The sequence below is a fragment of the Drosophila santomea genome, chromosome 3L (genome assembly GCF_016746245.2).
Source record: "Drosophila santomea strain STO CAGO 1482 chromosome 3L, Prin_Dsan_1.1, whole genome shotgun sequence".
Taxonomy (NCBI): Eukaryota; Metazoa; Arthropoda; class Insecta; order Diptera; family Drosophilidae; genus Drosophila; species Drosophila santomea.
The window spans coordinates 9,865,193-9,892,666 of record NC_053018.2 but is presented as its reverse complement, the minus strand read 5'-3'; the positions used below and the strand labels follow the sequence as shown (position 1 = coordinate 9,892,666).

Genomic DNA, 27,474 nt, shown 5'->3' with positions numbered 1-27,474 from the left:
TGGAGTGGCTTAAAAGGGTTTAGTTTTCCTTATAACTGGATATCATTCGGTATTCTCCCATCCTTAATAGCTCTTCAAAAATTAATGGGAAGCAAGTTACAAAGGAGAGTTGGTTAACTATCTTCGAAAACGGGATTCATAATTATAGCCTCCTAATATTTTCATTCCCATTGGACTCATAGAGTCCCATATCGCACACCCCCTTTTTCTTTCATAAAATAGAACAACTATTTAGGATTTTCGTATTTTATTTGAATTTGAATAAACAATACTAGACAACAACTACTTAGAAATAAGTACAAGTTCATACATACAAATTACATAAAAATAGTTTGGGTTTGGCCTCAGCTCAACGCTGCTCCGAACAAATAATCATTGAATCGAACCATATAGTTTATGCGGGTGTATATAACATAGTCATGTATAAGTACAATGTGTTTGTGTTGGATTTTTGTGTTTTTTTAGTTTTTCAATAACCTGACTACAAGTACAAAGAAGGCAAACTTACAGCGGCCACTTCAAGCGCAAAGCATTTACTTTAAAAGAAAGCTTCGGTTGAAGTGCTTAAAACGATTTTTGTTATAAACAATTGTTCGTTCGATCTAAGGGGAGGAGGTTTTTGTGTGTGTTTGACACTAATTATCACTACGCCAGTTGAAGTTAAATAGTTTACGGGTTTTCTCTTAGTTTTCCACGCTGGGATTGCTTCGATTTGATAGGTCTAAGCCAAGTTTATAATAGTTTTGTGTATATGCAAATGCAATTATTGCTAATAATACATGCGAGTCTCCAACTGAGTTCATAATTTGTTCCTCTCGTTGGTTTCTTTTGCGTGTGATGCAATCATTGTGTGACGCTCCTTTCCGTGGGAAGGATATTTTTTTGTCTAATTCTGACAAGTCAGAGGTAACGATTTTAACATTTGATAAACCAGCAAACAATTTTGTTGGCCTCAAAAATATGATTTTTTGTTCTCTGCTCCACCAAGTCGTTCTGGCTAATAATCTAATTTGTCTCTTGATTTCAGTTGCAAGTTAGGTACACGATTCCGCCTTCTTCTGCAGCTTCAACCGCTTTCAATCACAAAGTGCAGACCCCGCAAATATATCATACAAATATGTATAATGCTATATATGCTCTGGGTTATTCAGGTGTGTGTGTAGATTTGTGTGTGGCTTGTCTCTAAATACTAATTGCAGGTAGTTCGTTAACGCTTTCACACCACACAAATATATCGCATTTGTATTTGTATTGTTTTAGTTTTGTTTTTCCTTGCTTTTGCATTTGCTATTGTGATTTTGTTTTTGGGCCAGCGTAAAACTTGGCTCGGCTTTAATACTTTCAATCTAACACTAATTAAGTTCCCAACAATCCAATCCTATGCTGGTATATTGGTTTGTTCATAGAAATCGGGCTCGTCGTCGTCGTTCTTTTTCATCTCACTGCCATCCAGCTGAAAGAGTGCGAAACCATTAATTAAAATGTTCTTCAAATTTGATTTGAAATATATTACCGCTTCAATTTCCTCTGGTTTATAGAGTTTTGTCAAATTTTGCCGTATGGGCACCATCATGATCAGGAAGAAGGGGAACGCCAGCGAGAATTGAGACGACTTCACAGTCCAGAGAAGTACCAGGCACAGCACCTGGATGGTGGTAAATAGATGCAGCTTCCAAGGACGCAATCGCTTCACGTATGGTGTGGGTGGATAGTGCTTGACCGGCATGAAATACAGTCTTATTCTGTGGCACAAAAAATGGTTATTATATATGTTAATATTAAAATTCACATGCTATAATCTTACCGTTCGAACAACTGCACTCCGCTCATGGAGGCCACTCCCATGTACAAGAAGACTCCAAAGAGCACGGCCATGGGAATCAGTCGAAGGAGCGGAGCCATCAGCACCGACAGACCAATCATCAAGCATACAAAGAATCCGGACAGGCGCTGCTCCTTAACATCAACGATCCTAGGCGATTCACCAGGAGCATGCGTGCTGTTCAACGAAATAGGGAATTAATTTGAAATAGCTCTGTTAATAATGAACGCCCGTCTGAACTTACCGTGACATAATGGTGACGGAGGACACATGAGTCACGGATCTCACAGTGGCGGCGCAATGCCAGGGCATTCCAAATATTCCACAGGCGCAGTTGAGCAGGCAAAGCAGCACAATATCCCAGTGGAGGCCAGAACCCTTCTTTAAACCGCGATCAGGTTTATCCACAATTAGCTCGGAGATCTGCGACTCCATAAAGATGAGGATATAAACGAGCAGGGCAGGTATCACACAAGCGAATGGTATCCACGTGGAGGAGGTATCGAAACCGATGTACCAGCCACGCTTGGAGGGATCGCTGGGCGACAGACCCTCCGGAACCACCAGTTTCTCCGTGTACACAGCCGGCACCAGGTAGTCCACCAGCACGAATATGGCAATGGAAATTGGTACACCGAAATCGCCGAGGGCACGACGAGCATTACGACCCAAGAAGTGGGAATTACGGAAGAGCTTCAGGTAGTAGGCCACCACGAATGTGGCCAATGTCAAGATGGTGCAGAATAAAGCGGTATTCGGCTGATTCTTGGGCAATGGTGGTGGACCAATAGGCATGGCGGTCGTGGATATGTTCATTACCATCTGGGTAATATTCTCTGTAAGACTCGCTGTCACATTGAGTAAGCTTCCATTGATAGCATGTTCATGGGCGACCAACGTGGGTGGAGGGAGATTGTAGTCAGAAAGGAGGGGATTTTCCTTGTAGATCGAAATCAGTTTCATGAATGTTTCCACAATATAAATGAGCGTGATCAGGGCCGAGAATATCTCCTGAGTGAATCTCGTTAGAAGACGCACATACACGCTGCCCTCGAAGGCGGATACAGTCAGGGCTATTATAATCAACCATACTCCAACGTAAACCCGTAAGGACAAGAAATCAAACTCATGTTGGGTACAGAACACCATAAGGGCTTCGTCGAAGAGCAGCAGTGGACCGGTGGTTCCGATGATCACGAGTGGTTGGCAGGACAGACAATGGAAGACAATGCCCACCAGGGAGCACGAGATCAGCGTCTCCGAGATACCAATCCAGCTGTTTGTCTTAGCGGAAACGAGACCTCCAAATGTGATAGCCGTTGAGAGGCAAGCGAAGTACATAAAGATGGTGGCAGCCAGGGTTTCGGTGTTCAGGCCATCGAGTATATCACTCTTGTACATGGGCATTCTGCGTTTCAGATCGTTTCTCAAACCACCCCAAAGCCGTCCAGTTTTCTCCAGCGGACTGGGTTTCTTCTTCTTTCGGCCATTGTCATCATCGGAGTCGCCATCACCACCGCCATCTCCTCCACCAATCGTAAATCCAATGGCTCCCAAGGTTTGCTTCTCCAGCAATGCCTTCTCCTCATCCTTGCCAATCTTAATCATTTCACTGTCTCGCTTCACCTGCAGCGCCTTGATTTTTCGTGTGCGTATCCAATCCTTCTTGGCCTTCAACTCTTCGAAGGGCAAGAGATCGTGGCGATCCCAATTACCAGGCGGCAGGACGATAGAATCGTCGAGGAACTCATTGATGGCCGATAGCAGATCCTTGCGATCATCAGCTTTATAGGCAATGGAGTGGAAGTGCTCGTTAGCCATCAGCGTGGAGATGGAACGACCCACTTCATGGTAGTCCAAGTCAAAGTTGCGCGGTCCCAAAAGCACAAACATGAATCTCACTGGGACAGGAACCTCGGTCAAAGTGGGCATCAGAACACCCTCCGACAGACGGACAAAGGCAATGGTGGGCTGCTCCAGGAACTCGACGGCACCAACCTTTTGGGAATAAAGTAATTGTATGATTAGTAAATAAAGTAAAGGTTTTAAAACAAAGACTAGGTGTTACCAGCACAGTGGTGGCTTCGGCACCCGCTGGAATCCTCTTGAGGATTGTGTCATTTTGCAGCTTCTTGAGATCCTCCTGCGACGAGGAGTACATATCGTCCTTCATGTCGATCTTAAGCTCATTGCTGCGCTTGCTGCCTCCAATTTCGGCGGCCGGCATTATCTTGATCTTCTTGTCATCCGTGCCTCCAGACAAATTCTGTGGAACATTCGATTTCAATTTAAGTAAGGTGTAATCTTCAGAACGGTTTATTAACTGGGGAACATTAAGCAAGCTTCACATGCAAAGCTGGTGCCAAAACACTGGACACAAGGTATACATATATCAAAGTCGTGCAACTGAACAAAATCGGAATATAAAGTAGAAAGTAGAATAGAGTGCGGTCTAGGGCAGCAGTAGAGTCTAGAGTAGCGAATGGAAGGGTTCTAAGGTACTTGAACAACACAGTCACAATCACAATTGAGAACTTGCCAATCGTGGAGGTGGAGAGCACACATAAAAACAGTGGTTCTAAAGGGGGAGAAGGGCTACGGAACTGGGCTAAAACGTGGTGGGGCTAAAAAGAAACATCGCGAGTTCTATAAGCGCATTTCGGCTGCTTTCGACTCCTTTGAAGCCAGGGAATGAAGCCATTTTAAACTATTTGTTTCCAATTATTGCAAGAGATTTTGTCTGAATTAAGTTATAAAAAATATACGGTAATTTGTTAAGTAATAATTTAATCAGTCATCTGTGAGTAGAATTGAACAGCATAACCCCCACTATTTTTTGGTTTCATTCCCTGGTTCGGGGAGCGGAGTTCGAAAGGAGGGGAGTCTTAGGGGGTTCTAGTTCATTACACCCAGGTAGGACATCGTGGAGTGGCGCCGGTGATCAATGGCTGCCGCTGCAGCGGTGGCTGTTGCCACGTTGAGCATCGCCGCCGTGGGCGGAGCGCTGGAGGTGACGCAGATGCTCCTCCTGGCCTTGGCCAGGTTGCGAGGTGGTGGCTGCGCCTGCTGGTACGGCTGGTGCGAGGAGTCCGCACCCATCCATAGAAACTATTTTTTTTTTTTGAGTGCACGAGTGTTTGGTTTTTGTGGCGAAAGAAATCAATTAACGCACAGGAAAGATAGAAATTGAAGAGATACACAAAAGTTTGGACAAAGCGGCGTTTCATAAGTTATCTGTACGATCATGTCTATATACAATTTAGCTGTTCATTACCGATTTGGGTATAAGTTGCTGTTGTTGTTGATGTTGTCGTTATTATTATTGTTGATGTTGGTGTACGGTACGAGTTGTGAGTCATGAGATGGCAGAAATAGACAAGAAGATAATGACCACGATCATGGGAATTAACAAACTTTTGTCACAATTGTCACTGAAAGCCAATTATTTATAGCGTACAGGCATGATGTCAATAGTTAAATGGTTGGATATTACGATATTAGAATGACAAGAATGCATCGGAGGTGTTAGCGAAACCATATGGATGATTGGGCATTGGCGAATGGATGATCTCACCTGCAGGCTGGTGTAGCTGTTGTACTTCCTTTTGGTGAAGGGCAGCACACCCTGGTGTTCGTTGACATGGCGATGGCGCAGGAGCAGCGAACGCATCACCGACGGCTTGTCGTTTATGTCAATCAGATCCTCGATCACCATCTAAAAGGTTAATGATTAAATCAATTACTTAAATCTGAATGTAATGAGTTAAAAGGTAACTCACCTGTTCTACTACGCGGTAGGCCACGGCTGGCAGGTCCTTCTCGTTGAGATCGAGCAGGACAACGCCCGTTTCCAGGCAGCGACGCAAATTGAGCAGCGAGTGGAAGGAGAGGGAGGCAACATGGGGCTTGCCCCAGCGATCGGAGCCCTCCTCCACGTCCTCCTCATATTTGATCCAGCGGGCCGTCTCCTTCCATTCGCGATCCTCGCCCACGCCCGTGAGCTCATCCAATTGCACAAAGATCTATTCGCAAAGGATATTTTAATCAATTAAAAATCTATTATGGTGATCCTTATACTGACCTCATGAGGACTATGGTCCACTTCGGGCTTCTTGTTGGTGAAGGGAGAAATCGTTATTTGGGGCAATTCGCGCAACTTAATGGATGAGTGATGGATCTTATGGCGGCGCAGGGCACGCGGGTCGTCCGAACGATGTGATCTCAGCTCGTTGAGATCAGCCTCCTATAAGTGGGGAAAAAACAAGAGATTAGATCTAGAACTTGGGGTTTCATTTGGGATCTGTTTATTTGGGGCTAAGGGCACGGCCAAGGATAAGATGGTCAACCTGTTTAGCCGGCATTTGGCCATTTGTCTACAGGTGCATCCGTATGTTTTGTGGGTTAGCAATGAGAGTTGGAGAGATACAATAGCTGCTTTAGTTAGATGATCTCAACTACGGTTAGTGGGGTTTGGGGTTCTAGGAGGGAATCGTTTACTGGACTAAGTAACCTAAGTAACTACCTCCAATGCCGTGTCCTCAGGCTGCACAGAGATGCGACGCGCACCTGCATCACCGTTTTCCTCGAGCTTGTTTTTGGATTCCACGCTGTCCTGATGTGAGAATTTACGATGTCTATAATACTGATGGCGGCTGCAAGTATATTTTCAATTTGAATTGTACATTTTACATTGCATCTCAGAAGGCTTGCGTATGTGGCGTATACGTAATGTTGTCTCATGAAACAGGCATTACTAATACGCAGTGTGGTCCGTGAGTTACATTCAACTCTATTACAAACTAGAGACACTTAAACCATATTTACCTTCTTCTGCGTTTACGTTCGTGCGATTGATCCGTGGGCTGTTCATCATAGCTCAAACTGGGCGGTGTGACGACAATCTTCTTTTTGCCACCAAACTGGACGTGCTTCTCGTCCACCGAGTTGTCCGAGTGATCGCCGTGTCCGGCTCTCTCCGAGACTAGCGGAAAGTCCTCGGGGATGTCATCGTAGTTTTGTGCATTGTTCAACGGCTCCGTTTGGCTCTCGTACTCCGAGTCCTCCTCGATGTTCAGATCGTTTGTGCGGACTGCAAAAATATATATTTAAGTGTGAGCTGTTATTAAATCAAACCCAGTGGGCACCTACTGCTATTCTTTTTGCGGGATCCAATGGGCAGTTGGGAGTTGTCTTGAAAGGTGTTCACATCGAACTTGTCCTTGCGCGCACTGTTGCCGGCAAAGACCTTGTCCATTTCCGAGTCCAGCAGCACCTCGTCGGGATCCTCATTGCCGGACTGCAAAATAATACAAAAACATATATATATACCAATTGTAGTTATTCAATCGTTTTCATGCGTTTGGTCACGTTGTGCATGAGTCAAGTCGTCGCAAATACTTTTCAATTAAGAATCTATAGGGGGAAAACAAAGTCAGACAAGTCATGTGACTCGCAGCATTATTGTCCCTCGTCACGAGTCTTTCGTCATGTTGACGATCGGTGGAAAAGTGGAAAACACTTTGAGGGGCGAGAAGAATTGCGGAGCAAACGTCGCTCTGCGCACATTAATCATCTGCCATCAAGTGCGATCGTACGCATTTGAGTGCTCTTTAAGGCCAAACATTCCAACATAATAACCCGTGCATTTGGGGATGAGAATCAAACTGGATTCACAGGGCGTCGTTCTTAATTGGTTTTAATCGATCTCAATTGATTTCCATAGTGACGAAGGCATTGATTGCGCACTTCTCTCAATCATCATCATCAACAACAATATCACCATCATCTGGCAAAGCAAAACTATGTATTTTTCATCGCCCGCAGCGGACGAGCAAGTAAACCCAATTATTGCCAATTCTTTTGTGGCTATCAAATTACAAATATAAGAAAAATCTGAAATTGTTCATTGAAAATCACTGAAGAGGTGGCCGGCAGTTCAATTTCACCTCTTCCCACTTTGTTACTTCACTTGTGATTTCAACACAAATGCTGCTGTTAAGAACAACGTTTGGGGAGAAAACATTATGAGTATAGCTTATATTTCCCATTTTACCATTACAAAAACGGACCCATAAATAATATTTACCATTTGCACACCTCTATGCAACTAGTCAACATCTCTATCCAAGTATCCCCACTTCTTATGACTCCTCTTTGAGAGCTTGAGGTGCTTGGATGTTTTCTTAGTCTTGTTTACTAAGTCAACATGGAAATTATCGAATGCTTAGATGTACATAGGTACATAAATGCAAATGGAATTAACTAAATGCGATTGCGACCCTCGAGCGGACGAAGGACTACCGATGGCCAGTTGGGTCAGTTTTGCAGCTGTTGAATATTTTAATGCAACTTTAATACACTGGGCGAGCGTATCCTTGACAATTACATTCACTTCCTGATAAGCCGTGGGGCAGATAAGGGCGGAAACAAAAGGTAAACAGAGTTTCAGCTTGTGTTTATAAATAGACTCAAATTTAATAACGCTGAGAGCCTGCACGTGGGAACGCCAATGTGTCCACCGACTGGCAGTCGCAGGAAAGGAAGACCAACGACCAACGACCAAGTGTCTGTGGGTTGGATTTGTGGGTTGGTTTATGTGGGCTGATAGTGGGTGTGAGTGGGTGGCGTTTGCATGTGATAAGCTGGAGCGTAACACGCCGTGTTACGTTAATTAATCGATAAACACTAAGTTGTCCCATAATGGCTTTCATACTAATGCTGCCTTTGCCCGATCATTATGAAGTTGTTGGCATTGCTGATTTACAGATACGAACAGGCGGCAGGCAGCCAGGCAGGCAGTAAAAGTATTTTGTCATTCAGCCATTAGCTTGATGCCCATCATAATGTGGCTACAGGCCACAGCTACATAAGCCCCCAAAAACCGCCCACAAGCAAAAGTGTAAACCAACCCACTTGCCACCCATCGTTCAGGTAACAGAACGTCGCACTTTGTGCAGCATGTCAGCGTCGCTTATCACAAATACTCGATGTTCTGACAAATTCTGGCAAATAATAATCGTTCTGGCCTCAACCCCGCCGACATGCCACGCCCACCGCCCAACGCCCAGTGCCCCGCCTCCCGGTCGTCTGAGCTGTCAATTCACGTTGTTGTTTGCTTAGCGTTCCGAGTGGAGCTAAATGAGTATGCACGGGTCATACTCCTATCCCAAATGCACACAGTAGCTGGCCAAAGAAATAGGAGCCCCATGAGATCATCCGCAGTGGATATTTTGTTGGGGAAAATGACTGAAACATAATATTTGTACGACTCCAAAGTTAATGTTATGTAATCAGCAGCAGTTGCTACAAAATGTGCGCTATGCTTATTTGTCTAAATAACTGATACTTGTATATAGATAATATCCTAAAAAAGCTGCATTTAAATGAATATAAAACATGACATTATAATGAGATAGTGTTTAAAGTTCAGCAAATCAACATTTTCATATCAAATTACAAATGCGCACATGAATTCCTTCCAAGCACATGAATTCCTTCCACCTCCTGACTTCCACAGCATTTTACTTTCAATTTGCATAACACATCCTGAGCTCCACAAGCATATGCGTTCTGCGCTGACATTTACCTCTCATTTTGTTCCATTTTGTTCTATTTTAGAGAAAAGCCCCCCTCGAGAACTCGGTGCACCTAGTCGCTTGACAAGCGTTGTGAGCAGACACAGTCATAGTCACAGCCACAGCCACAGTCACCGGAATGCCGTCAGTTCGCCCGGAAAGCTGGGCGTGCGTGTAAGCAGTTTAGAGACCGCAGCCCCCCCATTCAAGTTGGGGGCCAAGAATAAGTTGAGCCGAGTTCGCGGAGTGTTTCTGATGTGATTTGACATCTGCGAGGTGGCAAGCGAGCGGCAGCACGTGACTTACAAGTCATAAGCAAGTTGAGTGCTCGTGGCCTAAACAACTTTTTGTCCAACTTGCCAAATTGAATCAAATTGCGGCTAAAGCGAAACTTGTTAAGATTTTGGCAGTTGCGAGCTGTGAGCTGTGAGCTTGGAGCTGCAAGTTGCCAACTGTTGTTGTCATCGTCATCGTCGTTGAGGTGAATAAGTTTTTACACTTGGCCCGCACAGCAGATTAAAAGTTAGTCCGCTGGCGTATATCGCGTATAACTTTGTATTTATTGGAAAACTGTTTGAGCTGCCAAAAGAAAGTCGAATGGGAAACTGGAAATTGCCAAAGTTTATATAAGCCTCAAAAATAAGTCACAAATGTGCTGGCTAAAATACGTTAAGAAATATATCTGATTGAATTTAGTATTTTAAAATAATAGTTATACTTATTGGATTAACCTTTTTAAATATTTATATTTATGGTCTGTTCAATAGCCAAGTGTAAACACAAAGTTCCCAAAAGGTCATGTTTTCATCTCTTTAGCTTTATCGTCAATAATTTGTTGACTTTTTTATGGTGGTAGTCCAACATTGGACCATAACTAACGTGCCCATAAAAAAGCATGCAAATGTTGGGAAAACGGTAACCGTTTAACTTTGCATTTAACTTCTGACTTGGAGTTGGATATATTTATGCATGTATACACAAAAGTTTTTATTTGTTTGCAGCTGTCGAGTTTTTGTTGTCCATGGCCTCTGCATAATTTGGTTGATTTTCGGTGGCCCGTTTTCCCTACGCACTTAGGTTTCCATTCCATTCCATTTTTTTTTTGTTTGTTTGCACAAATTAACGATGCTTCTATATTCGCTTTTGTCTGACAGCCTGCTCGCAATAGTGTGTGTGTGTATTTGTGTGTATCTGTGTTAATTTAATGTGAATTCCGCAGCGGAAATGCTCCCACAAGCGCAAGAGCAACGAAGAAAAGTGGAAAAGCGTAAAAGTGGGTACAGGACCCGGCGGGTCAAGGGTCAAGGGGTGGGTGGCGGGGCGCGGCGAGACGGACACGTGCGAAAGGTTAAACTGGTCAAAGGCACTGGCGTTAAAGCGTCGTATACGTAATCTGTTGATGGGAAATCATGCTGACAATGCTGCTCACCCACTAAACGTTTATATATTCACACACTATAGCTTCGCACAATAGAAAAGTGTTGCATACTTCAAGGTCAGTGGATGGCATTCCATGTGTGTGTGTGTGTGTGCATTTTTGTCTGTGTGCGTTGCTATTGTGCGTGGGTTAGCTGTTAGCAATAAATAGCCGAAGCCTACTCTATTTATTATCCTTCGGCGGAAAGTGAATAGAACATTTTCCAGGAAATGTGCTGAATTTTATGGCAATTTTGTGAATTGAGAAGTAGCTAAAACTGTACCGGAAATGCTCCGGAAATTGAAAGGGGTTTAAGGGGAATTTCTGTTGATAAAGAAAATTATTGAAAAGGCAAGTTTTCTGAGCATGGAAAATAACAGTTATGTATAACTGAAGCTTGGTTTATTTTCCATTAAATGTTCAACACTAAAAATTATTTAAAATAAATTAATTATTTAAAAGGTTTCCCCATGAACTACAACCTGCGACACTAAGAGGCTTATACAACTTTCAATAAACGAAACTTGTACAAAACTTATATATGAACCCACTCAAGTGTGCTGCCTTAAGGAAAAGTTCAGTGAAAACCTTTTGTTTTACCGTGCAGGTGTGATGCAGAATAAATAATGCATGAACTGCTAAATAATTCTCAACGTTTTTATAATGCCGACAAATTGGAAACACGAAACCGCAAAATCCACTTCAAGCAGTCAATCATTCAGCAATCCGGCAAACCGAAATGAAACTCGGTTATTATTGGTAATTTTTAAGATGCCGCACACGAAAAAAAAATAAAAAAAAAAACACCTTGAAATGTATATGTTTGGGTATTTGTGTATGTAAAGCTATATTTGTAACCGCAAATGTGTAACACACACGTGTGTGCAGGGAGCTTGACTCCTGTCGCTTGGGTAACATTTTCCGTAACATTTCTGTGCTTTTCACTGCCGCTGAGCCGTTTTATTGCCCCAAAAAGTATGCAACACCCAAAACGAATTTCCTCCGGAATTCATAGTCGTGTATATATGTATGTGTGTGTGTGTATATGCAAAGGATCTTGGAGTTTGGTTGCCTGTGGCACACTAAAGGGCAAACTCACTTGTTGGGCCCATCTGCCAACTTTTCGAGTAATAATTTCAGCAAAAAAATAAAAAGGACAGCACCCGTAAGTGAAAAGGCTTTTCCCAATTTTCTTTGCGAGATGGTATATATGAAAGTGTGTGTCTGTTTGGGGGCTCTTTTGAAAGCAATTTCAAGGTTGTGTGCTCTTGAAAAGTTTGTGTGCGTGCGTTTTTGATTAACATTATAGATCAAACAAGCTGGGCTAGTTAGTTATTCGCATTACCTTGAGGACTCCTATTTTGCTTGCAAAACTTTCGATCACGTTTGCTAGTTTGGTAATTGGGTTGTTGTTGTTGTTGTTTTTCCTCCCACGCAAAAACCTTTTTGCCTGTTGCACTTTGACCCGCGAGTTAGGAGCAGAATGTATATATATATATATGTATATCTGTTTTTAAGGCCAAATATTGGCCAGTTCCGTTGTCTGGGAAGGCTGCCCAGCAAATGAGGAGCCATGCTGCTTGTGGCTGCTGCCTGCTGCTGCTGCTGCTGTTACCTGATTTCTGTCCCAGTGCGCAGGCGTTGGCCAAAAGCGCGCGTATAACGGTAGAACAGGCCGCTCAGCTGGCAGCGCTGCAGCGTTTTGGCCACGCTCAGCTGATTCTCAGGGACGCCACGGCAGGAGGGCTTTACTATCTGCCACCACCACCCATCCACCCAACCACCCATCCACCCACTATCCACCAGGATACGTTGATGCCACCACTGCTGCTGCTTCTGACGTAAATCGGAATGCAGTTTGCGACGCAGAAAGCTTCGCAGCAGGCCAAAAGCTTTGGCAGCTCAGCATTTTTATACCCGTTACTCGTAGAGTAAAAGGGTATACTAGATTCGTTGAAAAGTATGTAACAGGCAGAAGGAAGCGTTTCCGACCATATAAAGTATATATATTCTTGATCAGGATCAATAGCCGAGTCGATCTGGCCATGTCCGTCTGTCCGTCCGTCTGTCTGTCCGTATGAACGTCGAGATTAAGCATACAGACTCCAGAGACATAGAAGCAGCGCAAGTTTGTCGATTCATGTTGCCACGCCCACTCTAACGCCCACAAACCGCCCAAAACTGCCACGCCCACACTTTTGAAAAATGTTTTGGTATTTTTTCATTTTTGTATTGGTCTTGTAAATTTCTATCGTTTTGCCAAAAAACATGTATTTAATCATATGAACTCCGCACCCCGCACCACAGACACCGCACCCCGGACCGGACCCCGCACCCCGCACCACGGACCGGACCCCGGACCCCGCACCCCGGACCGGACCCCGCACCCCGGACCCCGGACCGGACCCCGCAACCCGGACCCCGCACCCCGGACACCACACCCCGCACCCCGGACCCCGCACCCCGGACACCACACCCCGCACCCCGGACCCGCACCCCGTACCGGACCCGCACCCCGGACCGGACCCCGCACCCCGGACCCCGCACCCCGCACTCCGGACCATACCCCGCACCCCGCACCACGGACCCCGGACCCCGGACACCGCACCCCGGACCCCGCACCCCGGACCGGACCCCGCACCCCGGACCCCACACCCCGCACCCCGGACACCACACCCCGCACTCCGGACCCCGCACCCCGCATAAAAATTGATAAAAAACAAGAGAGAACGCTATAGTCGAGTTCCCAGACTATCTGATACCCGTTACTCAGCTAGTGGAAGTGCAAAGGAGAAATTTCCACACTGACAGTTTTTGGTGCGGTAGCACCCCGCTGAGTAACGGGTATCAGATAGTCGAGAAACTCGACTACAGCGTTCTCTCTTGTTTTGTTTTGATTGTGGGCTGTAGTCTCCTGTCGTAGCTCCCACCCACACACTGGTGCATAATTAATGGCAAAGCTTTTGCGATGATGGCAAAGCTTTTCCGATGATGGTCAAGGCCGCTCAAGGCCAACACTTGGTGTTTTGTGTATGGCCCACAAAGATGGGGCATTTGTATGTGTGTGTATGAGTGTGCAAAAAAGCTTTCCCTTCTTTTTTCGCCATGCACAAAAATCTATTCACTTGATGGCACTTTGAACAGCACGCCAGTACATTAGGGCTCATTAGCTGGCCACCCATAAATGTATGTGTGTGTGTGTTTTGGGTAATTACCGATAACAGGCGAGTTGTAATGGCTAATTGAGTCACAGGCCTCTACAGTGCAGCTCAAGATGAGAGTTCATCCTTGGGCAACCTGAATTATGTAAGACCATTAACATTAAATGGATTGCGATGGATGACAGCAACAATAATTGATTGATTGTTGCCATAAGTAATAAATATTTAATAGGCAACGATAGGGGGTATATCCTTTGATAGTATCAGCAAATTTGATTAATGCTAAAAGTAATGCGGGCTATAAATCAATCGTTACACTAGCTTACTAAATAATGAGCCAAATATATGAGGTACACAAATTACCAGCAGCAGAATATTACTTTTATGCATATTTAACGTTATTAATAACCATTTGTAATTAGGGATGTTTAAGAATAAAGATTCTATTTGTTTGAAGGTGCATATTACTTTGGCTCATTCGGAATGTGTTTACTATAAAATAACTGCATTCTAGATCATTCCAATTCGAATGTTGCAGCTAAATCATGGCATACTTTGTGGTGCAATTAAGTTAATTGAGGTTGCTGCTCCCACGGCTACCGCAACTTGATGCTTTCACCTGGCCAGGTGTCAATGAATTGATTACTACGACTACGACTACAATTCCGCAGTAGTCGTACTATTACTTTTCATTGTCAATGTCGCAGAGTGAGTGCCAAAGCTACGGCCTTCACCGCGAATATCGATTTCCCGTTCTGTGTTGGTGAGTGTAAATAAGTGATGTGTGCGCTTCATTTGAATGCTGAGTGTCTGCCTGGCTAGCTTCCCGTTACCGTTATTGCCAATTGCTAGTTGCACAATTAAAATGCGTTTACTTCGACGCTTTTAGCGTTTAGCCTTTAAGCTGACAACTTGTTGTCGCCCTCCAGCCACAGACACACACACTGCGTATACGTAATGTTGATACGTGAATGTGGGCAAAAACGCGAGCACAAAAGCGGCACTTTGGCATGAATGAATGCATGATTAGGCACACTGATCTACTGCCGAGCACTCGAGCACACGAAATTGAAATCGAAATTAAAATTGAAAATGAAACCCGCATCGATTTCTGGAAACTGGTTTCTAAATTGTGTCACTTGGTAGCTGGCGGGCATTTTTGCCGGTGTGCCCCAAAAACAACGGACACACTCCGGAAATGTGTAGAAAAGTAAACAACTGCGAAATAACAGAGACCACAAAAAAAATCAATAACAATTACTTGACATTACCGTGTGGGCTAGCGATTGAATTATTTACAAATTCGCATTAGCAAAAAATAAAAAAAAAACAGTACATTTTTAAAGTGATTTATTTAATGGAAAACTACCAATGGCCGTAGACTTGTATAATCAATTTTTCGTATATATAAGTATTGGTTTCCATACACTAAGAGAATAGTTTGTGGAGAACCTTGACGGGGTAAAAGTTTTATCGGGATCATCATCATCAGGCGTAGTATGAGCTCACCCCCCACCATTTGCCTAATTAATTACCCAGCCCAAAAGCAATACATTAGGTGGAAGTATCTATAGTTCATCTATCGATACATAGGAAGTGCACCTAAGATCTTTCAAGGCAATATTAAATTTGGCACACCATTGTTGATCCGAGATCAGCTGAGGTTTTATTATACAATATATTTATCATTTTACTCACCTTCTTTTTGGTATTGAAGCCCAGGAAGGATAGTTTGCGGACATTATTCTCCCTGCCGCTGGCCGAACTGAAGCTCATCTTGAGTGTTGCTTTTTAAAGTTTTGTTTTAATTTGGATCCAATCCCAGGATATAGGGGTTCTTAACAGCGCTTATTTGATGATCAGGCAATGCAATGGCATCGGGGTGATGGTGAGCTTGGTAATTTGCTGCGGCCACTGTGGATGCTCCAAGAATCTCGGCATTCGGGGCAGCGAATTCAACGCCCTGAAAGTGAAAAAACAAAAAATTTAATAAATAAATGAAGAAAATATATATAAAAAAAAGAAAAGACGAAATTTTGAACAAACAGAGGCGAGTGGATGGAACGCAGTTTCATTAATAAACAACTTCGTCTGTTGCTGGTATTTTTGTGTATTTTTTGTCACTGCTAAGGAGGCCAATTGAACGAAAATATAAGTACCGAGCGCAATAAAAACCATTCGACGCGACTCAATTAAAGTTAAATGGCAGCCACACGCATGGGAAAGGGGCAAAAGGCGGGGGAAAGGCTGAGGGGGCGGGGTCGATGAAGCACGCGACTTTCGTTGACGGCTCTTGATCAATTTGCGTTATTTGAGCACTCAATTATTATTCGGGAACTCGAGGGGGCAATGAATGTGGCAATCGACGCCTCAAGGCGGTATTCTTTGACGATCAGAGCGCTCAGTTAACGATCTGCATCTCCATTTTCAGTGATAAAGCAGTGCACAGAAAGAAATTCTAGCTATATATCAACCAACACTTTCACCATTTTGACTAACCAATCACTTATTATTAGTAAAAAATGTTCTGTTTGCTCTACTTTCGCGAAGAAAATACTTTTCTTTTGTTGTCTAGTTGGTTTCATATCAAAATTATAATAATTAAATCAGTTCCGTATCTATGAACAGAATTGCCATTTTTAAACATCATGCCTTGTGTCACATGCCTAAATTTAACTCAATTGTGTGCGATATGATTAATCGCCATCTTATCGAATTAAAATTGCAATAAGTGAGCAAAAAATACCTAGAAAAATTGTCACACTTTTATTATTGGGTTTTCGAAAGAACTGCGTTTTATGAGTCAGTCAGCTTTTCTGGTTCTTAAATTTCTTTTGCTTCTCTGAAATACATAATTGAATTATGTTATTTAATTAATTAAAACAACTCTGCCATTTTCTAATCTAATCCTCTACCGTGTTATTTATTATTATGTTTCTATTAACAATCACTGGTCTAGTTAATAGTTTCGTAAAACACACTGTCATCTGACTGAAATGCAAACCATAATTTACGTCAATAATGGGCGCCGCCTGTTCGTAAAGATAGCAGCCCTTTCGATTTGGGGCGTGGCAAGCGTTGAACCTAAAACGGCAATCAACCGAAACAAACACAAACACAATTGAGCCCAGGAGTTGTTGTCCGGTGTTAAATGTTACGTGTCCGCAGCTCCTTAATAATGCAGTGGGTAACTAAGTAGGTAGGCACCTGTTTTAGGTATCTGCGGCAGTACAGGCGGACTGGCAGGACAACAGGAGAATGGCCAACTACTGTAGCGGGGAATACGAGTTACACAAATTCAATTAGGCACCGGCACCGGCTGGCTGACTGGCCATTGGTTTGCACGACGGATGCAATCGCGAACAGCTGGGGCCACTGGGGCGTATACGCGATATTCAGGACACTCGAAACCGACGAGGCTTGCTCCGTGGCGTACGAATGCCGTGTGAACCTGTTGCGGCTGCGAATGCGCTGATTTATGTGAGCTTCTTTCTGCCGCCAAGAACGCTTGAAAAATGAGCCGCCGCCAACCGAAGTAGCAACGAACTGCGAAAAACGCCCTCAACGCTCCACTGTTTGCGTGTATTGGTTTGGGGTTTGTATCTGTATCTGTATCTGTGAGTGAGGAGCAGCGCTTCGTTTCGTATCGTATATCGCGTAGACAATCCAACATGAGTCTCGTGCTTAACTTAGCCCGTTCTATTAACCGTTTTTTGTCTGCCAAACCACAAATTTTCACTTCGCCGCGTTGATTATGTAAGAAAATGTGACTGGGGTTTGGTGGGAGGGGTTTTTGGAGGGGTTTTGGTGTTCCATGTGTGCCTAGTGCCTTGTGCCTTGGATATTCCGCCTTGTTTGCCATATGTTCCTTGATAAAAACTGATGTGTCTCCCTCGGTCTGACCATGGATTAACGTTAAGTTGGTGTGCAAACAAAACTTTGGCATTTGGCAACCTTGATATTGCCTCGCGTCTGCTGAAAACTGGGTGGCATGTTACGGTAAACGCTATTAACTAATAAAAGGATTTCAAAGTTGATCAATGGCTGAATTCGAGCGGAAGCTCTTCCAAGGTTGCTGTATAAATATTTGAACACCCATTCCATCATTTTGCTGCCTTTGGGTATTCTTCACAAATCCCTAAATTGCTTCGTTTATTATTGGCATTTGTACTTGCTATCTGAACTTTTTGAAGCTTCAGCTTCAGCAGTTTAGTTGTTTAGTTTAGTTTTGTTTTACCGTTGTTTTGCAACGGACTTTGCTTAAATTTTGACTAACTAATTATTTATTAGTTAAATAAGTCTTAAACCCAAATGACTTTACGAAGTAGGTAACATGTTAACCAATTTATTAGATGCAATATTTTAACCAAAACAAAATTAGATTTAAAAACTGATAAATAGTTTTAGGACAATAAGAAACTTATATGGGCAATACAATCTTTTTAAACCGGAATTTATTGTTTAAAATATTTTTTATTAGCTGGAAGCTTTTGTAGCCAAACCTCCAATGAAATCCTGAAAAAGTGGTATACCCTGATTAGGGTATAGAAAACCCAAAAATAGCCAGAGTTTAAGATCAATCTAGACCTATTTTTGTTTCGACCAACTCAGCTGACTGGTCTGTTTTTTTTAGTGCGATTGATCGCGGATCGCGTGATTCTAACCGAATTCGATACGATAAAGTGCACGTAGCCGGGGGAAAACAAATAAATTTACACATTTTATGGCTCGCACAAGGAAAGCAGACGGATGGATGGCAGTCAGTTGCATGTTATCAAAATTAGAGGCAACTTATAACTTAACTTATAAATCTATAAGACACTTGAGGCAAACAAAATGGTCGGAACGCCGCTGTTCGCAGTTCGCTGGTTACCATAAAATCCAAAGGTGTTACACTTTAAAACCCCAAAAAGTTCCGTGGCTCAAAAGGGAGGGAGTGGAGTGGAGTGGAGCACTGAAAATTAACGTGGTGATCAATTTTATGGGTTCATTAGCGTGCGCTGGCGAAATGACGCCAAACGATCGATCGTACGACGGTCTGACTTAATTTTGATTTAAATTATTTGTTTGTATATACGTATAACGTATAACGTATAATGTATACGTTAGCGGGTATCAAAAAAGAACCGCCTACACCTTTAACACTCTTATCTGGCCACTGGGCTAGCCATTCATTTCGATTTCGATTCCCGATTCCGATTCAGATCGCAACGCGGCCAGTTTACTTAAGCAATTGACAGTAATGTATGGGATTTGCGGCACGGCAGCCACATAAATTATCAAATTGTCTATTATGTGTCGTGTTCCGAAATTGATTTGATTTAACCCCCAAAGACATGTCAATTAGCCGCCTGCCGATAGATGATATATGGCCAACGAGGGCTTTAAATAGCCAAGTTGCTTATGTAATCAGCCGAAACAAGTCTGCGTCTTATCAGTCGAGTCTCGTGCGACGTCTCCTTATCAAACGACGGTTTTTTTTCACACCCTTTGCCACCAAATCCATCCAGTTTCAGCCGGTTTCTGTCAGTCAGCTGCAGTTGCGCGAATCCAGCTTCTCTGCCGCTAAATGCCACAGAACTTTGCATTCACGTGCTGCCCGAACAAGTTGCAAACCGGTTTTGGTTTTTTGTTTTTCTGTTTTTTTTTTGTCGGTCGACCAAATTGCAACAGTCAGCGGTGCAAAAGGCAGCTGCAACTGGAATTGCAACTGCAGCTGACATTGAACTTGAAAGCACTCAAGCGCCTCGAACTCACTCCCATATCTCAACTCTACCGGAAAGTGGGATTTTTGGCGAAACGCTGGCGTTTCGAACCCACTCGAACATATAAATGTCAGTTTAAAAGGCACTCGAGATATACTATATACTATAATACCCGGTTACCTGCAATGTCGAAATGTCGTTAACGATGCCGGCAATTAAACAGAAGTGTGCCCATATAATATTTTTGAATATATGAGCGCACAAATATATTTGATAATTGGAAACGCATTGTTTAAGTGCCGCCATAAATCATGTGCGATCATAAATACTTGTTTTCAACGATCCACAGACTGATTACCAAGCCCTCCAGGTGCGATTCATTACTATAAACTATACTTAAATCACACAAATGGCTAGTTCAAGTGCACTTATTGGAATAGGTTAGTAATCGCACAATTGCAGTTTACAATTGAATTGAAAGGCGTGAATAATGATTCAGAGTTCTGCTTAAAAGCGTAATACTATCAAGTGGTTTTTGTTACAGTAGCTAAACTAGCGAATAATTGCGGTTATCGCACATGGCAAAGTGGATTACTACACAAAGCTTTTACATGGCTATTAACATAAAAATGGCAAACTAAATTTAATTAGCATTTATTAATTGAATAAAGCACAATGCATAAGTAAGCGTTTCAAACATGGCACAGAACTCATTTTAAATAGTTTACAGCATTTTTACTTCGAAATTAACATTTTTTTGGGAAATACATATATGTGGAGTACACTTTTATCAAGCACCGTTCAACTTTCCACTTGAGTGACAATATTGACCATATTGTCGCGGCCTTGAAGGATTTATGATCGGCAGTTTGTTCGTCTGTTCAAAGGTTCAAAGCACTTCAAATCAATTGCATGCGAAACACGACACTCGACTCGAATCGAAATGAAAACATTTGGCAACGCTCCACCGCACACACAAAACCTAAGGCTGAAATTCAATTCCAATTCCAACTGCAAATATAGAACCGAACCGCATTTCAATTAGGCCATTGCAGTTGCAGTTTAACTAGTGACTAAACGCTCTTCGCACTGCAAAAAGACGCAAAGATCGACGACCGTTGTGGTTATTTATTTGTAAACGAAAAAACTACTTTTTCCTGCAGTTTACTTCTATTTCCTCAGCCGATAAGCAATTCTCGTCAGCTGTTTTAAAAATACGATCTGTTTTTTCTAGAGTGTGCACATGGTTTTCCTCAGAAATTGAGTTTCTTAGTCGCAACAAACGAAGTCGGCAGAGTGTTTATTTTCTTTTGTTTTGTAAATCACACTCCGAGAATGCCCATATCAATATCCAGACATGGGCGTAGCAAAAGGCGATCTAGTATCTTTATCATATCCGGAACGAAACGCTGCGCTTATGACTGATTGACCAACTGTCGGCGAGTTTGCTTTAATGATTCATGTGCATTTTTCAGCGTGACGAAATGAGATGCCTTATCTTGAGGGAGTTTTCGTACGATAACAAGTACTTTGCAGCTCCAACTGCAGGTTGCGTAAAAATTCGGAGCTCCAACTGAATGTTGCGCAACAATTGGCTAGCGTGTAACTTTAAGTTTAAGTAGGTTGTAATTAACATTACTAAACAAAACAAACAAAATATACAAGATTACTTCTGAACATTAATATTAATTTTGAATTTTTAGTTTTGTTTTGCATCTGCTTGTTATTATACAAAAGTGATACTTAAATATATGAACTTCTAACTAAAATTGTTTACTAAATATCACCATCCCCTTTTTGTGTACGCCCCTGTTTTTACCGGGTACTTTCTCAATATCAGCTTCTGATATTAAATACTTCAGTTTGCTGGCCCCTGTAAACATTCTGTGTATCGTTCGCAGAAACAATAAATACAACTCTCGAAACACTCAAAAATTACAACAGCAGATTCGCCACAAGTTGTGTAAACAAAAGTGCAAAGCAACAATTATAGCAACTACAGAAGGGGCAATAACAATAAAACCCAACTTTAAGCGTCATGATACATTTTGGTTAAATATCAGACAGAAACACCAAACACTAGAAAATGCAAAAACAGCAAAAAAAAAAACACACACAAAAAATAGAGAAAATAACCATCCAAGTTGAGATAAACAAATTCTAGTTAACATTGTGTGTTTATCGTGTGCGGGTCGCGACTGCAGCATAGGACTGGCAAAGGGGGGTGGACCGGGGGGGAAAGCCAAATTATTGAGCCATTACTCACCAGCTTAAACCCCATGCTCGGAGTAAGGGCAGGGGGGAGAGGGGGGGCGTTTAGAGCGGGAGGGTGCCAAGCACAAATATCTCTCAACACAGCGACAAAATAGAAACAGCATCGAAGCTGGCCACTCATTGGGTATTCTGCGGCACTGTTAAAAGTCCTTATCAGTACGATATTCAGCGATAACTTGGAATATCAAAACAAATTTAGACGGGCAAACTTTAAATATAACACAATAGATGATTGCCTATATTTCTGCAAAAGAATCTAGAAATCCGTTAGGGAATTTAGAAAGTTCTAAGAAAAGGAATTGTAATATTATTATACAAGACGTTTTCACTAAAAGTAAGATAGACTTATGAGAACTGAGAATATGGAAATATTTCTTATAACTAAGAACAACTAATGTGATTTAGCAATCAAATGCGACTGTTAATTGGTCTTAAAATAATAATATCTTAAAGTGTAAAAAAATCGTCTGCTGCCTTAGGTACTTTACTTCCCCTATATAGAATAGAATATATAGAATAGTTGCAAACATTTATAGCCTAATGCTATCCCCGTTTTTCGCAGTGCATTCGAGAAAGTGCAACAGCGATTCACGTGCTGTGCAAAATGGATGGGCGGAGTGCCGAGAGGGGGGCTCCAAAAGGCTTCCAACGGGGGACTTGGAGCACTCTCAGTGCTGATAGCAGGAATTCCCCCCAAAAAGTGGAGTTTTCTGTGCTTTCCGCCCCTGTTGTTGCTCTTGTTTGGGGAAATTTGCATAAAAAGCAGACAAACTTAGCATAAAGCGCCGCGGGGAATGGAAGACAAACAGTCGGTATTGGAGGTGGAGAAAGGGGGGAGCGAAAAGAAAGGGGGGTGGGGTAAAAGGGGAAACGAGAATGTAGCACTACGTGCCCGGTACAACTGAAACAGTGTTAGCTTGTCGAACAAAACCAACCGAAACAAAAAAAGAAAAAAAAAGAAGGCAAAAATCAAGAACACAAAGAAAAGAGTACTACACCGCCCCTGGTTAGAGATAGAGATCCAAAATAGAACCAGTTTCCAAAGTTTCGCAGTCACATGCTGCAGTTGCTCTCGGGACTTGACTTGATTTATTTCCTCTGGCTGCTTAATAATTTGTCCGTCAGCAATTGAGAATTTGAGAAACCTGGCCAAAAAGTTCTTGGCCAAACAAACAGCCGGCGTGCAAATGGTATTTAAACAATATTTAGTTGCCGTAATTCAGTAATTGTTTTCGACGCCGAGTAAATTTCGCATTTTCTTTGACACTTTTCCAACTGCGAAAAAGCCCAGTAAATGTTTATTCCTACACATTGAAAATTTGGATTCGGTTTTGAGAATTATATAAAATCCTAGATATCACATAACATGAGTTCTCTGGTTGAGTAATTTATTTTAAAAATATCAGAGTTAAATACTAGATGGATTTCTTGTTTTTGTAGCGACGTTTTAAAGTACCAAAATTAAATTAAATTTTTATAAAAGTTTTTTTTTTTTAGTAGAAAAATAGAACTAGAAAAGTTGGCATAATTTCCGATTTTAACCATATATTTTTTTAGTACTGGCAAATTTAAAGTAATAACCTTTAGTAGATTAAATTTTTTTTCGGTGTGTGGGAAATGCGACAGAAAGTCAAAATATCCACAATTCAAAGATCTTTCGCACGAAAATAGCCGCAGACAGAAGAGCAAAAACAACGATAACGTCAGACCAAAGTGAATTTTATAATTGACACGTACTTTAAGTATTCTTTTACTTTTTACTACTTATTTTTTTTACCTTTTACTCGGCCACGGGCGCCAACAACAACAACAAATGCGACCACTGATGACGTCGCCGCTTGGCGAAATTCGAAAATTTTCCACTGTGCCTCCGACACAGCTCGTTAATTAGCATAAAGGGCTTTTCTTTAGCCTTGATCTTGCGGAGTCAACTTCCTGGTTTTATGTTTTTACGTTTTCTTTTTAATTTTTAAGATTTTTTTTGTTTCAATTTTATGCGGCGCTGACAACAAACCAATCGAGATAGAGCGAGAGCGCGATATATTTTGGGGGCGAAACACACACACAAACACACACACGCTGGCTGGAGAGGAAGAAAGAATACCGGGAGCGAACGCGTCGATAAAAACAACAGACGATAAAGCAGAGGGCAATGACGAAACACGCAAAAAATTGGCAGGAAAGGGCAACAATAACAACGGCCCTTCTTTGTCGTAGTTGTTGTTGCTATTGTTGCGTGCGCGCACGGTGGTGGAACCTTTGTATAGTTTTCTATACTTTTTACTCAGTATTTTCTTATATGTATTTCGCGTACGTTTTACGACTTTCTGTGTTTCGTCGCAAACTTGAACTTGGCGAGCTCTAAAAATATTATCCGCCTTTTATCCGCAGTTTCTGTGTTTCCGTGCGAGCAGCAGCACGTTTCCGAACGTAATGATTTACAGTTCCTGCCGCAGCACGTTTTTAACCGGAGCGATCGACGGCGAATTTGGCGGCGAAGAGAAGAGCGTTTTCGATTTGCCTCTCTTAAATCGATTGTGAAGAGAAGCAAAACATATGAATTTATATATATAAATAAACAAATGTGGAAGCATTTGCAATGTAGCATGAAATATAAAATTTAATCTGATAAATGCATAATTAATACTTTTTTGTGATTAATATTTAGTAATCTAAGGTTAACAGGGATAATCAACGTAGAAATATATGTTAGCATCTATTTTTTATTACATTAATTAATTAGAAATGTTATAATTGTGGTTCATTGTTTCCGTTCCAGTTTCAAATGTAAATTTCAAGTGTGCAAAAAGTGTTAATGAATTGTTTGTCCTCAGGCTGCACTACTTAACCCTTCGCAGGGACACGTTTTGAACCCCCGACGATTGGGATTGGTTGCGTTATCTATTAATATCACTGCGTTTAATTTGTTATCTAAAAATAAATAGCACTGCCTGAAAGTGCCAATATTAGCTCAGCAATTCACGCAATGCAAATTAGCCGACTGCGACGCTCTAATTGACTGATTTGCATTTGAAATGAGAGGCGACAATCAAAATCGATCGGTTTGGGTATTTGGTTTTTAGTTTTTTGTTTCTAATTTTTGGTTTTTATTTTTTGGTTTCTGGATTTTGTTAGGAACTGTGTGACACTTGTTGAGTGCCGATCGGCGGGCCATAATTTTTTACCAACGTCTACACGTCGAATCATTTTGATTGCGGGCTTATACTTGAATATTTATGACGTACAATTGAGCCAAATAATGATTAAAATCCGCCAGCATATGGGTGTTAACTTTGGGGGCGAGGTAACAAATGATAAGGCCCAAACACAAAGCTTTCCAGCGAGAGGAAGAGGAATTTCGGACTTTCCAATGGGGCTTTTCCGATAGCTGCCTACGTCAGAGTTCAATTAGCTGTGAAAATATTAATTTTATATTGATTGTCACAATTCACAAGCACTCGCTAATTGATCCGAAATGTGGTGCGAAATTTTGGTCATTTCAACAAATTAATTTTGGTCTATTAGACGGCTACTTCGATCGTTTGGCTTTAGGAAAATTTATGACCAAGCCGCAGGGCTTTGTTAACTAAGACTTATAAATAAAATGTCAAGATTGGCCGCACTTCACCCTTTCACGCAATTCGCACGATTAAAAGTCCATTAGTTGATAAGCGAAGAATTACTCATACGCATGGCACGCGATATGTCCAGCTGGCACAGCTAAGGGTTAAGCGCAGCCTAAAAGCAGACTACGATAATTGTGCACCCAAGTGGGCGCCTAAAAGTAGGCAACGCCGAACGATAACAAGCATTTCAGCCTTGCAAGCGGAAATAGGTAAACATTGGAAAACTCACTCAAGCATTGAGCGCATTTTCAGCGCAGGCGTCGCTGCCGTGGTGAAAAGCTCCATTTCCCTCGAGTTGTCCCAAAACTGTTGCTATCAGCTGCTGTTTCTGTTGTTGTTGTTGCATTACTGGACGTTGGACTGCATCTTCATTGTATCATTTGATTTACCCAGCAAAACTTCAACAATGCTCACTTCCGTCGCCCAAAAGCGAACTAGCAGAATGTTCACCTGCAAGCCCGGCCATTTCTGTTTGTATTTGAGTTATGCGGAGTGTGGAGCGTGGGAGGGGGGCAGGTGGAGCTGGAAAATGCCCAAGGGTTTATGTGAAACTATCTTTTTTCAATTTCCCCGCTCGACGACTGCCCGCTCGTTCTCTGCCCCCTCTCCACCTGCGTACACTGCCCACATAAAGCGGAAATGGAAGTTTTGTAAATGTTTTCTTTTGTATTTCTTTGCAGTTACCCATATGCCCGCTGTCGTGCACTGCGAGAAAATCACTGAACTCCAATCGATGGCGTAAATTGCAGCTAAGCATGTTGATACTTACATGTTGGTACATTTTAAGCAATGTGTATGTTTGCTCACATAGATTTCGATTACATGGATGTACATTAATAAAATTACCTACAAGATATAATATTTATGAAGTATACTTTGCTAAAACGTTATAAATAACCTGAGATTATGATATTTTCTCTGCCTGCAGGCACCACAAACACAAACGCAACACGGCGCCTTTGAAAGATGAGCGAAAATGGATCTAGTAGTAATAGGAGAGTGTGGTGAACGTTGAATGGGAGGGGGGGGGGGGGGGGGGGGGAAGGCAGTAAATGGTGGGGTGGGTGATGCGGTGGTGGGTGGTGGTTGGGCGTAGAAAGTTGACTGAAGAGGTGGTGTGTGAAGAACCACATGGCCGGCAACTCGTGCACTTTAGTTTTTGGCTTGCAAGTGTTGTTCCTATTTTTTTATGACACTTGACGCTCAGCCAAGCCATTCGGTGGGTGGTTGGGTGGTTCCTCTTCGGATCCTCTTCTGCTCAGTGGGTGGTGCACTGGTTGTTATGGGTGGTGGTGGTGCTGAGCTGCCTGAGTTGCTGGTTGGCAATGGTTTCCGTCATTGTTCGGTTTCCTTTGCACCTTTTGCCTGCAAGGGGGCTTCATTCGGTTTGCCTTTTCCTGCATTGATAAGAAAGTGATTTTTAATAGCCCTACACTCGGATATTTGTACACAAAGGGAAAGGGTGTATGGAGTGCGGTGTCAAAGGGTGGATTTGATTGAATTTGATTGTATTTGATTGTGCATATGAAATGGCGCTGGAGTTGCATTGTCCAACGTCTTGAATTTTGCACTTAAAGAGAGCGAGGGATTTTGCTTTGAAGGCAGTTCAATTGAAACATATTTCGATGCTTACTATGTGGCTTTATGGCTCAGATTTGATAACAAATAAAAGAACTTCATTTGCTGGCACTGTAAATTACTCCACGCAATTGAGACGCATAAACAATGGTCTGTGAATCACAATTCATTCACTTTGCTTCTCTCACTGCCAGCAATTTGCGGAGCTGAAAGCCCAGCTGTTTGGTAGAAGAGCGAGCTTTTCTAGCGCCGCGATCGCAGCTTTGTAGATTTAGATTCTTGGCCACTCGGGTCTCGAGTCTTGTGCGTAGTCCGCA

The 27,474-nt window shown here is 42.4% G+C and overlaps 1 protein-coding gene across 8 annotated transcripts; it reads right to left on the bottom strand.

Moving 5' to 3' along the window:
- Positions 1-230: 230 nt before the first annotated feature.
- LOC120447821 (anion exchange protein 3) lies at positions 231-24,393 on the bottom strand. Of its 8 annotated transcripts, none has more exons than XM_039629398.2 (15): positions 23,731-24,393; positions 15,673-15,937; positions 6,971-7,118; positions 6,647-6,911; positions 6,345-6,474; positions 6,169-6,195; positions 5,904-6,065; positions 5,602-5,844; positions 5,397-5,537; positions 4,730-4,930; positions 3,891-4,088; positions 2,067-3,820; positions 1,805-1,999; positions 1,514-1,742; positions 231-1,453 (listed from the first exon to the last, which is right to left on the bottom strand). In XM_039629398.2, the coding sequence occupies exons 2-15, from the start codon at positions 15,748-15,750 to the stop codon at positions 1,379-1,381; spliced, it is 3,846 nt and encodes a 1,281-aa protein (XP_039485332.1). In that variant the 5' UTR covers positions 15,751-15,937; positions 23,731-24,393; the 3' UTR covers positions 231-1,378. The 8 variants fall into 8 exon arrangements, with proteins under 8 accessions (XP_039485332.1, XP_039485333.1, XP_039485334.1 ...); XM_039629399.2 differs by having other exon boundaries at positions 24,268-24,392; XM_039629400.2 differs by lacking the exon at positions 23,731-24,393 and adding an exon at positions 17,182-17,417.
- Positions 24,394-27,474: the final 3,081 nt, after the last annotated feature.